Raw genomic sequence first — 16,384 nt, 5'->3', positions numbered from 1 at the left:
AACAACTATTAGTTTTTTTTTAAATAATTTAAAAACACTTCCTATGCAAACATTTACTAACATAGTAGTTATGATGCAAACCGGTGCACTGGACGGTAATCCACAACGCGGCACAAAAGATGAGTCACAGCGGAATGGGCGGAAAATATGGGTCTTCTTCAAAAGGTCAGTTCTGGTTGCTCCCTGGTAGGTGTTGCACCTCGCCGCCCCGGCGAAGGGAAAGGTTTCTATGTCAATCGGTAAACGTCTTGGTTCGCTTTTATGAAGGGTGCCTCTTTATGCTAGGCGATTGCATTTTATTTATTTCACACAACAAAGATTACAAAATTGCCACTCTCGATTCGAGGGCTCGTGTATTTGCAAATAATCACTTGTAAAGAGTATAATTACAATTATCATTACGGGCTGTTATTTATATTTATTTACAGTTTTGGTTCGCGAATGAGTAAGATAGCAGTGATTTGTTTTATAGTGGGCAGGATGATCGAGGAAATAAATTATACATTGGTTGAATTATTAAAATAGTCATATGTGTTACGAAAGCAAAATGGCTGATAATATGAGAAGGAGCTATTGCAAACAGGAAGGCATGCCTTGGAAAGTTCCGTTGCCATGCGGTTGGGGAGGAGCGACTGTTAGCATTTGAGCTTGGGGCAAAGCAGATAGACGAATGATATATTACGTCGAGATAGAACAGTTTCGATAAAATAAATATGCACACTAAACTATTCACAGACCGACAGATGATGAGTACGTTGCGCTTGTTCAGCGGATGCACTTGGGCTAAAATTGTCGTTGTACGTTAGCAGGAGTAGAGAGCAAATTGAACTTTTGCTAGCTTAGTCGAACTTTTCGAATAAATATCGTAACTAAGTAACTGGCGCTCCGAAGGCCGCACGAGCGGTCTCACGCACTAGAATGGGCCCGGGAAACGTGGGTTGTACCGCGGGGCAGATGGGATGTGGGCGCCTTCTGCGCGATAGCCATTCTCGTCGGCGATGTAATTGATGGTGTAGACGACTCCGTCGGGGCCAGTGTACGAGTACGATCCCTGCATCACCTGCGCTTCTCCTGGTGTTCCGGGGTTTTTCAGGAAGCCACGCTGCTCGGCACGAATTCCATTGCTGGTTTCATAGCTGTAGATGTACGAGCCGTCAGGGTTGGGTTCGTACACTTGGTTCAGAATCACGGCACCGGCTTCGGGGCCACCGAATGGGACCGGCCGAATCGGGAGAGGGCGAATCTGAGCAGAAGCAACGGCGATGGCAGCTACAAGCACAATTACCTGCAAGATTAATCGATTGAAAATCGTTAGCTGCTTCATTCAATTATGGAGGGTGCAAATGTTCAAGGCGTAGAAGAAGCCCCAATAAGGTACATAATGCAATAAACATTAGATGTTATGGGTTTGATATGGACTTTACCAAAGCTAACCGACGGAGACGCATGTTTGTAAGTTGTACTGCAGTCAAAGGTAGCTCGCATTTCAATCGATTAGTGTCACGGGAGTTGTCATATTTTACGTTGGCCGAGATTTTCAATGCGATTGCAGTTTTATTTAGACGGGATCTCGATAGCTCAAATAGGTGATACTCAAAATTGATGATTTAGGAATATTACCTAAATATGACAAATAATATCTTCTCCTTCTTCTTCTTATTGGCATTACACCCCCACTACCTCGGAGCTTCCACAGTTATAAGCTGCGAAGTTTTAAAGCCAAGTTACCATTTTTGCATTCGTTTATCATGAGGCTAACACGATGATATTTGCTTGGGATAGTTTTAACAACACGAAAATGCGAAAAAGCTAATCTTCTTCTTCTATTCTTCTATATAATAAAAATGAAATGGTCTGTGTTCGTATCCGCATAACTCGAAAACGGCTGGATGGATTTTCTTCATTCCTTCAGCAGATATGTTCGTTTCCGTTTCCGACGGGTTTATATGATATTTCTTCCTACGAAAATTATTAAAATTATTAAAACAAAGATTTATATGGGAATGTCGCATGGGGCTGTTCACAACGCGCATTTTCGCCTACTATGCAGGACAACGTCTGCCGGGTCGACTAGTTGTGAATAAATTTAGAAGGATCGTACATACTCCGGTTTAGAGTGCGACGCTGTGAAAAATTGACATTTGAAAGGCAAATGTTCTGAATCCATACAACGCAAGGTAACGTTCTGTCAGTTTGTAATAAAAATAGGACAAGCATTCCGGAGTCCAAAACAAATTACATTCGCCATTCGCGTTTTCATGGGCATCCCATTCAAAACGGAAGCAACGCACAACATTATTGCGGATCTTTTCAAAGTTTTCCATTTAGCGGATTCCGCAAAGTTCTTCCGCAGCTGTCAAAGTTCTACCGCCAGCTTGAAAATCTTCGAAACACTGGAACAAAATCCAGATATTTGGTGTTGTCATCGTAGAATGCCATGCAAAAAATCTGAGTAAAAGTATGAAGTGACATTTGCGGTAGTTTTTAAGTTGAACCGTTAAAAGAGTTAATTTGGCACGGCAAATGCTGGGTAAAGCGTACCATTGGTACTTCGCGTACCTGAAGGAATAAAATAGACCCATCTCGCGGTCCTTAGCCTCTTACCCAGCAACTCCTATCCCTACCTCCCGCGGTGCTGGCCGGGATACGAGCAACCTTAGGGAAGATCGGGTAACCAACCCCAGTGGGAACTATGGTCGTATGCTGACAGGAAGGGGGTTTGCTCCTCTCCGGAGGTGCAAATCTTATTGAGCGTCTGTTCTCCATGTCAGGATCGGCTCACAACAGCGTCTGTTCTCCATGTTAGGGGCGGCTGATCATCGTCCGAGTGCCAGCGAGGGACTCTAAGTGAAACTATGTGCACCATGGTCCACCGCGAATAAGGAGGAATGGTCCTCCGGAAATTCAGGGGGTTTGGTGTCAGGCCCTGCAAGCCTTACGCAAACTTACGCAACGAATAATCAACAAGAGAGTACGAACCGGAACCATCGGCAAAGACCACTGCAACGAAAAGGGACTAGCGATTGGAAACTCAGTTCGTGGAACTGCAAATCTCTCAACTTCATCGGGAGCACACGCATACTCGCCGATGTGCTCAAGGACCGTGGATTCGGCATCGTAGCGCTGCAGGAGGTTTGTTGGAAGGGATCAATGGTGCGAACGTTTAGAGGTAATCATACCATCTACCAGAGCTGCGGCAACACACACGAGCTGGGAACAGCTTTCATAGTGATGGGCGATATGCAAAGGCGCGTGATCGGGTGGTGGCCGATCAATGAAAGAATGTGCAAGTTGAGGATCAAAGGCCGGTTCTTCAACTTCAGCATAATCAACGTCCATAGCCCACACTCCGGAAGCACTGATGATGATAAGGACGCATTCTACGCGCAGCTGGAACGTGAGTACGACAGCTGCCCAAGCCACGACGTCAAAATCATCATAGGAGACTTGAACGCTCAGGTTGGTCAAGAGGAGTTTAGACCGACTATTGGAAAGTTCAGCGCTCACCGGCTGACGAACGAAAACGGCCTACGACTGATTGATTTCACCACCTCCAAGAATATGGCCATTCGCAGCACCTACTTCCAACACAGCCTCCCGTATCAGTACACCTGGAGATCACCACTGCAGACAGAATCACAAATCGACCACGTTCTGATTGATGGACGGCACTTCTCCGACATTATCGACGTCAGGACATATCGTGGCGCTAACGTCGACTCTGACCACTATCTGGTAATGGTTAAACTGCGCCCAAAACTATCCGTCATCAACAATATTTCGGTACCGACGACCGCCGCGGTACGACCTAGAGCGACTGAAGCAACCTGATGTCGCCACTGCATACGCGCGCAGCATCTCGAGGCAGCGTTGCCGGAAGAGGTGAAGCTCGATGGGGCCCCTCTTGAGGACTGCTGGAATACAGTTAAAGCAGCCATCAACGACGCAGCGGAGAACAACGTCGGGTATATGGGTCGAAGTCGACGGAACGATTGTTTCGACGAAGAGTGCAGACAGATTCTGGAGGAGAAGGACGCAGCGCGGGCGGTCGCGCTGTAGCAAGGTACTCGGCAGAACGTGGAACGTTATAGACAGAAGCGGAGACAACAGACCCGCCTTTTCAGGAGAAGAAACGCCGCCTGGAAGAAGCGGAGTGCGAGGAGATGGAACAGCTGTGCCGTTCTCAAGATACACGCAAGTTCTATCAGAAGCTCAACGCATCCCGCAAAGGCTTCGTGCCGCGAGCCGAAATGTGCCGGGATAAGGATGGGAGCATCTTGACGGACGAACGTGTGGTGATCGAAAGGTGGAAGCAGCACTACGAGGAACATCTGAATGGCGCTGAGAGTACAGGCAGTGAAAGTCAAGGCAGCGGAGGAGATGACTACGTCAGTTCAGCGGACGATGGAAGCCAACCAGCCCCCACCTTGAGGGAAGTTAAGGATGCCATTCAACAGCTAAAGACCAATAAAGCAGCTGGTAAGGATGGTATCGCTGAGCTCATCAAGATGGGCCCGGAAAAGCTGGCCACTTGCCTGCACAAACTGATAGTCAGAATCTGGGAAACCGAACAGCTACCGGAGGAGTGGAAGGAAGGGGTTATATGCCCCATCTACAAGAAAGGCGACAAACTGGAGTGTGAGAACTTTCGAGCGATCACCATCCTTAATGCCGCCTACAAAGTGATATCCCAGATCATCTTCCGTCGTCTGTCACCATTAGTGAACGAGTTCGTGGGAAGTTATCAAGCCGGCTTCGTTGACGGCCGCTCGACAACGGACCAGATCTTTACTGTACGGCAAATCCTTCAAAAATGCCGTGAATACCAGGTCCCAACGCACCATCTATTCGTTGATTTCAAGGCGGCATACGACAGTATAAACCGCTTAGAGCTATGGAAAATTATGGACGATCAAAGACTGATCAAAGCAACGATGGATGGTGTGCAAAACTGTGTGAAGATTTCGGGCGAACACTCCAGTTCGTTCGAATCGCGCCGGGGACTAAGACAAGGTGATGGACTTTCGTGCCTGTTGTTCAACATTGCGCTAGAAGGTGTCATGCGGAGAGCCGGGTGTAACAGCCGGGGTACGATTTTCAATAGATCCAGTCAATTTATTTGCTTCGCGGATGACATGGACATTGTCGGCCGAACATTTGCAAAGGTGGCAGAACTGTACACCCGCCTGAAACGTGAAGCAACAAAAGTTGGACTGGTGGTGAATGCGTCAAAGACAAAGTACATGCTTGTGGGCGGAACCGAGCGCGACAGGGCCCGCCTGGGAAGCAGTGTTACGATAGACGGGGATACCTTCGAGGTGGTCGAGGAATTCGTCTACCTCGGATCCTTGCTAACGGCTGACAACAACGTTAGCCGTGAAATACGAAGAGCGCATCATCAGTGGAAGTCGGGCCTACTACGGGCTCCAGAAGAAACTGCGGTCGAAAAGATTCGCCACCGCACCAAATGTGTCATGTACAAGACGCTTATAAGACCGGTTGTCCTCTACGGACATGAAACATGGACAATGCTCGAGGAGGACTTGCAAGCACTCAGGTATTCGAGAGACAAGTGCTTAGGACCATCTTTGGCGGTGTGCAAGAAGACGGTGTGTGGCGGCGAAGAATGAACCACGAGCTCGCCCAACTCTACAGCGAACCCAGTATTCAGAAGGTAGCTAAAGCCGGAAGGGTACGATGGGCAGGACATGTTGCAAGAATGCCGGACAGCAACCCTGCAAAGATGGTGTTCGATTCCGATCCGGCAGGTACGAGACGGCGTGGAGCGCAGCGAGCGAGATGGGCAGACCAGGTGCAGAACGACTTGGCGAGTGTGGGGCGTATCCGAGGATGGAGAGATGCAGCCTCGAACCGTGTATTGTGGCGTCAAATTGTTGATTCAGTGTTATCTGTTTAGATGTTAACTAAATAAATGAAAAAATGAACGTTAAAAGAGAAAGTTAGCTCTGGAACAGCAATACTTTCTTTTTCATTATTTCACGCATGCTGCGACGCAGTGAAGCTGTACACGCACAGCTGAAAGTATGCTCTTTTGGGCAGAAATACACTCTTTTCCGGGAGAATGGGACTACCCACAAAAGGAGTAAAATTTGACGCATAAAAAGAATAAGTTCTACACACTTTCCTGTTTTTATGCATAAATGTTATTCATTTGTGAATAAAAGATAGTCATAATTGTGCATAATATTTATTCCTTTTTATGTGTAGTCCCATTCTCCCACGAAAGAGAGTACTTTGAAGTCATAATTGAATACTTTATAGTCAAAAAAGCATACTTCAAAGTCTTTTGTGTGTAAACTTTTTTAGCAGTGTAATAAAAAAAAATGACAGTTATACGTTGCTTCCGTATTAAATGGGGTGCCCTTGAAAACGCGAGTGAAATTTGTTCTGGATTCTGGGAGGCTTGCCTTTGAACACGTCTAATCGAAAATACAATATCAAACAATTTTAAATTTATCCATTGAGGAGAAACTGATTTTAATATGTAATTGTTTTCCCATGACTTTTTCTTCTTCTTCTTATTGGTATTACATCCCCACACTGGAACAGAGCCGTCTCGCAGCTTAGTGTTCATTAAGCACTTCCACAGCTATTAACTGCGAGGTTTATAAGCCAGGTTACCATTTTTGCATTTGTATATCCTTAGGCTAACACTATGATACTTTTATGCCCAGGGAAGTCGAGATAATTTCCAATCCGAAAATTGCCTACACCGGCACCGGGAATCGAACCCAGCCACCCTCAGCATGGTCTTGCTTTGTAGCCGCGCGTCTTACCGCACGGTTAAGTCATTGATCACTTTATAATTGAAGTGTAAATCAGAATAAAAAATTGAATATGAATTTGGATTGGATTTGCATTGGGTTTGTATTAGATTTGGATTGGATTTGGATTTGGATTGGATTTGGATTGGATTTGGATTTGGATTGGATTTGGATTGGATTTGGATTGGATTTGGATTGGATTTGGATTGGATTTGGATTGAATTTGGATTGGATTTGGATTGAATTTGGATTGGATTTGGATTGGATTTGGATTGGATTTGGATTGGATTTGGATTGGGTTGGATTGGATGGATTTGGATTGGTTTGGATTGGTTTGGATTGGTTGGATTGGTTTGGATTGGTTTGGATTGGTTTGGTTGGTTTGGTTGGTTTGGTTGGTTTGGTTGGTTTGGATTGGTTTGGATTGGTTTGGATTGGTTTGGATTGGTTTGGATTGGTTTGGATTGGATTTGGATTGGTTTGGATTGGTTTGGATTGGTTTGGATTGGTTTGGTTGGATTGGTTTGGATTGGATTCGGATTGGTTTGGATTGGATTGGATTTGGATTGGATTGGATTTAGATTGGATTAGGATTTGGATTGGTTTTGGATTTGGATTGGATTTCAATTGGATTTGGATTGGATTTGGATTGCATTTGGATTGCATTTGGATTGGATTTGGATTAGATTTAGATTGGATTAGGATTTGGATTGGTTTTGGATTTGGATTGGATTTCAATTGGATTTGGATTGGATTTGGATTGCATTTGGATTGCATTTGGATTGGATTTGGATTGGTTTGGTTGGTTTGATTGGTTTGGATTGGTTTGGATTGGTTTGGATTGGTTTGGATTGAATTTGATTTGGTTTGGATTGGTTTGGATTGGGTTGGTTGGGATTGGTTTGGATTGGTTTGGATTGGTTTGGATTGGTTTGGATTGGTTTGGATTGGTTTGGATTGGATTTGGATTGGTTTGGATTGGTTTGGATTGGTTTGGATTGGATTTGGATTGGTTTGGATTGGTTTGGTTGGTTTGGATTGGTTTGGATTGGTTTGGATTGGTTTGGATTGGTTGGATTGGTTTGGATTGGTTTGGATTGGTTTGGATTGGTTTGGATTGGTTTGGATTGGTTTGGATTGCATTTGGATTGCATTTGGATTGGTTGGATTGGTTTGGATTGGTTTGGTTGGATTGGATTGGTTTGGATTGGTTTGGATTGGATTTGGTTGGTTTGGATTGGTTTGGATTGGATTTGGATTGGTTTGGATTGGTTTGGATTGGTTTGGATTGGTTTGGATTGGTTTGGATTGGTTTGGATTGGATTTGGGATTGAGTTTGGATTGGATTTGGATTGGATTTGGATTGGATTTGGATTGGATTTGGATTGGATTTGGATTGGATTTGGATTGGATTTGGATTGGATTTGGATTGCATTTGGATTGCATTTGGATTAGATTTAGATTGGATTAGGATTTGGATTGGTTTTGGATTTGGATTGGATTTCAATTGGATTTAGATTGGATTTGGGCTTGGATTGGTTTTGGATTTGGATTGGATTTGGATTGGATTTGAATTTGTTTTGGATTGGATTTGGATTGAATTTGGATTGGATTTGGATTGGAATTGGATTGGATTTAGATTGGATTAGGATTTGGATTGGTTTTGGATTTGGATTGGATTTTAATTGGATTTAGATTGGATTTGGGTTTGGTTTGGTTTTGGATTGGATTTGGATTGGTTCGGATTAGATTTTTTAATTGATTAGGATTAGATTTGAATTTATTTGGATTGGATTCGTTTTGGTTTTTGATCTATTTGGATTGGGTTTCGATAATTTTTTAATTAAATTCAGATTGGATTTGCATTGAATTGGACTTTAATTCGAATTTGTAATCAAACGTTATTATATTTAATTGCTTTTGGAATTCTTCTCATGGTTCCGATATTCTTCTCATCAAAAACTAAAAAATTAAAAGCAATTTGATTTGTTTCTAATATTTGTGATTTTTTCAGCAGTGAGCACGCATGTTGACAAAAAGAAACGTCTAAATTGGTGCGGTATTTCTTTGTTTCGCGATAAGATGAATATGTGTTCAGTGAGATGGAAATCGGAACAGCGACAAAGATTCTGGCAACAAAGCCATTCGATTTTGGCAAAACAAATTTAGTTGAATTTTATAAATTTTGATAAACCGATGAGAAAAAAAACACAAAAACGCGTAAAAATTGTTCTTCAAGGAAAACGCTCGAATTTCCAAATTCTCGTAGAAAAAAAAATTATTAGACCCCGAAATCGACGTAAAAAAATGTAATTTAAAAAATCGCGTTGAATTTTTTTCAGTGTAAACGTTTAGATTTCAACATCCGCGTAAAAAATATCATGAGAAAACAATAATCATTCGATTTTGGCAACATTCGATGGGGTCTGTATATCTATGAAGTCTTTCAACATTCCTAGAGAGAAAAGGAAGAGAAGAATGTAGTAGATAAGATTCGGTCTGTCTAGTGCAGGTAGAATATATTTACACATCACCACTCAATATGAACGCATCGCTGTACGAGTGTTCACTTCTATAGCTTTTTAATCCCTTACCAAAGTTATTCACAAACCGTATACAAGTGAGTTTCTTGTAGCTACTTTAATGGGAGGTCCATTGAACTATCAGACGATAACAATACTTTCCCAGTGTCAATAAGTATTCGTTCGCTTGGCTTGACAGTTCAAAAGGTAGATTTGACTTAACTATATGCGAAACGCTATATAATTGACTCTGGTCCTACCTTCATCCAAATATGGACCAATACAAGCTTTTACTTAACCTCACTAAATTAATGATTTTGTGTGTGTTACTTCTACTACATATCATTGTAACCTCACTAGTTTTGTCAGTTCACAGAGCTTGTTTATAAGGTGAAAAAAAACCGATGGGTGAAAAATCAGAGAGCTGTGTTTGACTCCCGGTCCGTTCTAGAACATTTTTGGGTTGGAAATTGTCTCGACTTCCAAAAATTTTGACTTTTTCGCTCCCCTATGCTTAAACGATGTTTTTCCTGCAGTGCTGGCGAGATACCTTAGTTACGGAGTAAGATGTACCACTAGAGTGATTCAAATTTTGACTTTTTTGCTCCCCTATGCTTAAACGATGGCATTTACCATTTTTAAAACGTCCTAAATTTTTAGCTAATTTGGATGTAATTTGACTGAGCACAAGCAGTTTGAAGCTTGTATGAAAATTACTATGAAAACAGTAACTTTTGTGAAAAACCGTTCCCCATCATTGCCCAAAATATCGTCGTTGTTGCTAAACCATTTGATGCTGGCAACAAAAGTTATTAGGGAAATACTGAATTGTGGGAAATTCAATTTAACACGTAAAAGAATAACATCAATATCAATAATGAGCATTTCTGTTTTCTTTATAATTTTGCTCACAAAAGTCAGATTGCTTCGCAACAACAACTGACTTTCAGCTTAGGATCTATTCTTGATGGCGATGCGTTAAATACATTCAACTAGATTCTGGGCTGCTTCACGGAACGATCCTTTACAAAAGTGGCAATTCTCATAGTAATTTTCATATAACTTTCAAACGGCACGTGCACAACCAAATTACATCCAAATCAGCTTAAAATTTGGGAGGACTATTAAAATAGCAAAAACAATCGTTTAAGGATAGGGGAGCGAAAAAGTCAAAATTTGAATCACTCTAATCTACCACGTTGTACTCCAGTTCGTACTTTTCTTTTTAATATTTATGAGTGATGTTTCGAAGAGTATGTAACGACTATAATTTGTTTTCGATCTATTCTGTACTGCATTTCTCACACAGCAGGTTCTAGTTTCAGAGCTAATGACTTGAATATCGAAGCTTCAGAGCGTTATTTCATCAAGAATTACGTAGATACGATTATCTGAAAACCTTGACTAATTTGAGCTCTGTGTAAAGGCGAGATTATGGAATGCCAAATATAATGAAATCAGAGCTCTGAACAAAAACGAATTCGGACCTCACAATAAGCATGAGCATGAGCATAATGACCGTGCGTTTCGTAGTTGCCACTCCGTGATCGACCAGAACAATCGCAATTGAACAGGGAACCAATGGATGGAAGGAATTGATGATGTAGTCAATCGCCCATTGCAATCCAAGAACACCACTGCACTCGCCACGAGTTCCTGTGGATCTTTTATTGGAATCTGGGGGTTAGGGATTCTATGGCAGAGGTTCTTCTTGGTTAACGGGTTGCCAATGTGATCGTAATGAAAGAGTGGTATAGAATTTAATTGGATGCTGTAACGAACTTTTTCGCTCAGTTTTACAGTTACCTGCTAGAACTAATCAAGTTGTAGTTATAGGGATAGAAGATGGAAACGGTATGAAAGCCCATTTCCTGTTTTACGATTGCTAGAACATGAGAAATATATGAAAATATACAAAGTAGGAAAAAATGGAACGGGCCCGGGATTGAACCCACGACCTCCTTCGTATGAAGGCAGTAGCGGTAGCCATATGACCAAGCCCATTAACGAATTCAGGTACCTCACAATAAGAAACAAAAATATGTTTGAACTCCAGTACTGATGCGTGGTTAAAATCAGTACTATCCCACCTTTTTGTTAAAGCCCAAACCTGATGAAGGAGCACGCCGTTGAGAGTCGGTTTAAGCTATTTCTCGAAGGGTATAAATAGCGGTAACTAAATCTGAAGAGGCGTCATATTAAGTTTCAGGAATATACGAATACAAAAACGACGGCTCCATTTCTTCTCAATAGCAAAGGAGTAGGAAGACATGCACGAAACAAAGAATATGAAGACAAATATATTTTTGCAAATAAACAACAATGAATGTTCCATGAAAAAGAAGAAAGATGATCTGATAACACCTGATTGCTTTGTAAAACTCTAGCATAAATCCATACAATAGTTCAGTATCCATCAGAATTTTTTAATAATCGAATATCAGTCAGTGGTATTTATTCAGATTTCGTAAACTGTTAAACTACAATAAAAGTGAACACCAATATACGTTCAACCAAGGGTAGCTTTCAGTGATAAAATTCAATATAATCAAGGTTAATTACGTTTTCTTCGAACGCAGTGACTATTTTCAGTATATGACTCATTCAGTTTTCTTCTATATGAATGAATTTATGAAGAAGAAAACTGAATGAGTCATCCTATGCTTTGAACAGTCAAGCGACGTTTGTCAAAATTCGGACCGAAGTTGCTTCGTGAAAGTGAATATTTTATGCTCTGGTATCCATAATAATATTTTTTAAATCCATATCTACGCTAACATTTGTTTGTATAATGGTGTTCACGTAATTTGTTGATTGTTAGTGTATCAAAATGTACCGTAATTAGTTTTAGTCGGAAGAAAGATGTCATTGAATTCCCATACAGTATTGATAGTGCGCCACTGGCCAGAGTCTCTGAAGTTAGGGATTTAGGAGTAATTCTAGATAAAAAATTAACGTTTCAAAGTCAATATTTGAGCATTGTTGCCAAAGCGAATAGGAACCTTGGGTTCATAATGCGCATTGCTAATGAATTTCGCGACCCATACTGCTTGAGAGCGCTTTATTACGCACTCGTGCGCTCCATAGGGGAGACTGGGTAGACTTGATCCCCTTTTCTGATTTCCGATGTATCACAACCAAAAATAAATAAACATACGCGATTTCCACACAGACTCTCTAAGAAATATAGTATTTAACTTTACTGATGTATGACAGTCCTTAAATTATTGTTGTTATTGATACACAATCGATTTTTTGGAGTGCTGTCAAAAATCGACTTTGAAAATATTCGGGGGAAATTGATCCCTCTCCAAGAACTTGCTTTGATAAAATTAGAAAGGTGCCCTCAGATTTTTTAAATATTTTCCCTTCAAAATACGTGGAATTATCGAATCGCTGTGCGTATACATGAACGATTTTTGTTATTGAATTCGACAGCACATGCTATTTTAAAACTTGGGTAGACTTGATCCCCTTTCTATGAGATCTACGCAATAAATGATTTTTCCTGCCAACCCTTCATCAAATCCGTCAAATCTACAAAAAATTAGAAGCCTAAGAACAGATTTATATTTTTTTGAATTTTTTCGCCAAATTTTTGTATGAGTGACTAACGGGGGATCAAGTGTCCCCATATTGAGGCAATAACTTAAAATCCAAATATCCTAAAACTTTGATGGAATGTTGACATTTTCATCAATACAGATCAATAAGCATATTTATGGCTTGTTGCTGTGAAAAAACGAAAGACTTTGGTCATTGTTATAAAAAGTTGTTCAAATTTTGCGTGGCCAATAAAAAAATCTTTAGGAAGGTCAAAACATACAAACCGCCCTGCAGAATAAATAAGGTCGCCAATCCAAAAAATAACTCATAACATAAAGGTCATTTGTCTAGAGGATCTATACTAAAAAATACGCTAGAACAAAACTACTTTAGTTCTCGATAAAACAGGGGGTGATCAAGTCTCCCCGGGGATCAAGTCTACCCACCTTCCCCTACTGGACACATGTAGCGTGATATGGAGCCGACACGTTGCAAGCTGGATAACTAGAATTGAATCTGTTCAATCAAAATTTGTTAGATTTGCGTTAAGATTTCCTTTTTTTCCATTTGTTGACAAAAAAGAACGAGCAGGACGGGAATAATTTCGAGCTACTTCGAGCTGCTCATTGGACAGCACTATAACAATCCTGTTTATTTCCTATGAACGTATCACAAATACATAAATCTTCGGAAAATGATCCATGAAAACTATATTTTCTCCTAAATTTTTGTAATTTTTAAAGTGATAACGATCCATAGTTTCAATAATTTGATCTATAATTTTGGTTATTTGATCCAATTGAAAAAAAAAGTACTAACTTGATTTGGCTTACCGAGTTGAATAAATACTACGAGTGCTGAAAGAATAAGTTTTAAAACGAACATGTATGTTTTGTAAGATTTGATAAGTATATTTTTAAGCATTTCTATTGTGCGTGATAGATAATATATCTATGCATAGAAAAAGAGTGGAACATTTTGTTCGTTTCTTGTTCTATAACAATTGCTAAAAAACCTTCAATTTATCTTCAATGATATTCGAACCCAGCAATTGTCGGCATGGTTTAGCTTTGTAGCCGCGCATCTTACCACACGGCCAATGAGGGCTCAGACTCCGCAATTATTATATAATAATCTGAAAATTTTTGTAGATGCCAAAATTTCACAGAGTTTTCACAAGGTTATATAAAACAGCAAGAAACTTTAACAACAGATAGATGCGTGTGGTATTACTCTATTACTTTTCCATTACAGCACCTAAAGGAGTGTTACAAGTTAAGTAATTTAAATACTGTATTGGATATAATAGCACTTTTCATTTGCTTTATTAAATGCTTTTTCACTATAATACTCATTGAAGTGCATTATTAACTCAATGCATAAGAAATAAGTACGGACGATTCTTGTGTACAAATGAATTCATTCCTTTCAACTATAATTTTGAACATTATTTATATAGGTAGCGGTAAACATTTCAAAAAAATGTAGCTATGAGATACTAAGTATTATCATTATTCAATTCATACAAACTTGTCACATTTTCAAAACTACTGCAAACGCAATTATTGTTTCTGCGGTTGGAGTATTTGTGTTTTATTTCACCACTGTTTTAGTTTTATCCTCTGATTTTCAGTTTTTCGGAACATTTCTTTTTTACAACACTATAAACAGTCCTTTACAATATATGAGGCTTCTTCGTTATAAAACAATCATTCATTCCAAACACTCACAATTTTCATGTTCACAAAAGTTTTGCTCTTCACGTTGTAGAAACTGAGAATGTCAAAGTTTCGAACAATTCTGCCAGAACTCTGTGAAACACACCGAACCAGCTTCAACCAGATCTTGATCACTTGAACGCGCGAAACAATATGATATGATTATTAGGACCATCGTTCGTAATATATACCCTTTTCAAATCAGTTTACCAAACAGCTCCTTCGCTATTCGGTTCAGATCGTCGATGCCAATAGTTACCCGGCACTAGCATTCTAGAGGCAAAAATTATAATACGAAGTGAAAAAATACAGATTATTATTAATACGCCGACTTGCAAACAATATCCCCGACGACTACCAGTCATCACCAACGATGATGCTTCCACACTAGCAAAAGCCTTCGGGAAAAGCCACCCCCCCAGATGAGGTCCGCATACAAACGCATTTGGGCCCCAGAACGCCACCTGTGTAGTCTGGGTACGCTGCGCGATACCTGCCCATCAGGTGAGAGTATTATGGTACACCCTCCTCAACAGCTGTGCGGTTGCGTCTTCGGTACTGGAAGATTGCTTGCTAAAAGTCCTACGATCTCGAGAGATACAGTGAGAGAAGGAGGTGTACCTATGTAGCGAAGCACGGGGTAGAGGGAACTAGTTAAATATAAGCGCGATTGTGGAAATAGGATGTTAATTGCTGAATTAAAAGAAATCTAAGACAAAAAAACAAGAATTTGAAAACTAAGCAAAAAGTGTAATATTTAAAATTATCTACATGAAACTTCACTTCCCTCTGTTTTGTGGTATTTAAACTAACTATTGCTTTGCTAAATCCGGTTGTAAATGCGGGTAAATTTGATTTGAATGCAATGGAACTACATATTCCAGAATCCATTTGAAATTCTTTGACCCATTACCATCACTGCCGTTTCGCTCTGTAGTACCCTACATTACATTGGACGATTATTATTAGTTAGTATGAATCGGTTATAGACAAATTGTGGCAGAGGAAACGAATGAAAATAAAAGTGGTTTGGTCGTGGCGTCCAATTCAAAGAGCCACATGCCGCTACGAGAGAACATTCAAGCCGGCACTTGGCAGGCCATAATCAGGAGCATGATGCGCTGTGGTACGAAAAAAAAACACGAGCATTCTTCTATCATATTTAGTAGACACAGGGGAATTGCTGAATGCCTATAAGCTCAGTGCTGCTGCTTGTGAGTTGCCGTTATTTTTAAAGAATATATTAATGAGTCTTATCATACTACAATAAGTAATATCAATTTTGTTCGAACAAAATTTTAGTAAACTTTTTTGGATAATCGCGTCTAGACTGATGAATAAAACAATCTACAAAAAAATCGAAAGCTGTGGTAATTGAGGTACACCGATAAGATGATAAAAGCTAACTAATAATTAAGATGGTTTTATCCCTTACGTTGACTCATCTCTCTTAACTGATATACATCGACGAGTCTTACAGTTTGATTTCAATTGCGAACAAAAACAAAATAAAAACATTATGCCTATCCAAGGATTGCCGCCATCCAACGTTTGCCAGCTTAGGTTTATGCTTCATTCATTGAATCGGACAAAAATCGTTCAGCATCGATCAGCCGCTGGGCCGGTTCAAGTCAAGCAGCATGCAGGATGACCCCAGTAGTGCCCTTTCCGGATGCATTTCTGTAAGTACCGCACTTGGCAAAGGCGACACGATCGCATGCCTTAGAGATTTAAATTAGTTGCGCTCAGTGTTATTAAACGATGAGGCAATTAACGAAGAGCTGTCCCACGCGTAGTGATTGGTGGCGGTTGC

The 16,384-nt window shown here is 40.4% G+C and overlaps 1 protein-coding gene across 1 annotated transcript; it reads right to left on the bottom strand.

The window, feature by feature from the left end:
- Positions 1–257: 257 nt before the first annotated feature.
- Positions 258–14,740, bottom strand: LOC134217148 (cuticle protein CP14.6-like). The gene is made up of 2 exons (XM_062695929.1): positions 14,584–14,740; positions 258–1,285 (listed from the first exon to the last, which is right to left on the bottom strand). The coding sequence occupies exons 1-2, from the start codon at positions 14,590–14,592 to the stop codon at positions 914–916; spliced, it is 381 nt and encodes a 126-aa protein (XP_062551913.1). The 5' UTR covers positions 14,593–14,740; the 3' UTR covers positions 258–913.
- Positions 14,741–16,384: the final 1,644 nt, after the last annotated feature.

Source organism: Armigeres subalbatus, chromosome 2 (assembly GCF_024139115.2).
Source record: "Armigeres subalbatus isolate Guangzhou_Male chromosome 2, GZ_Asu_2, whole genome shotgun sequence".
Lineage (NCBI taxonomy): Eukaryota > Metazoa > Arthropoda > Insecta > Diptera > Culicidae > Armigeres > Armigeres subalbatus.
This window is presented reverse-complemented; position numbering and strand designations above follow the sequence as displayed.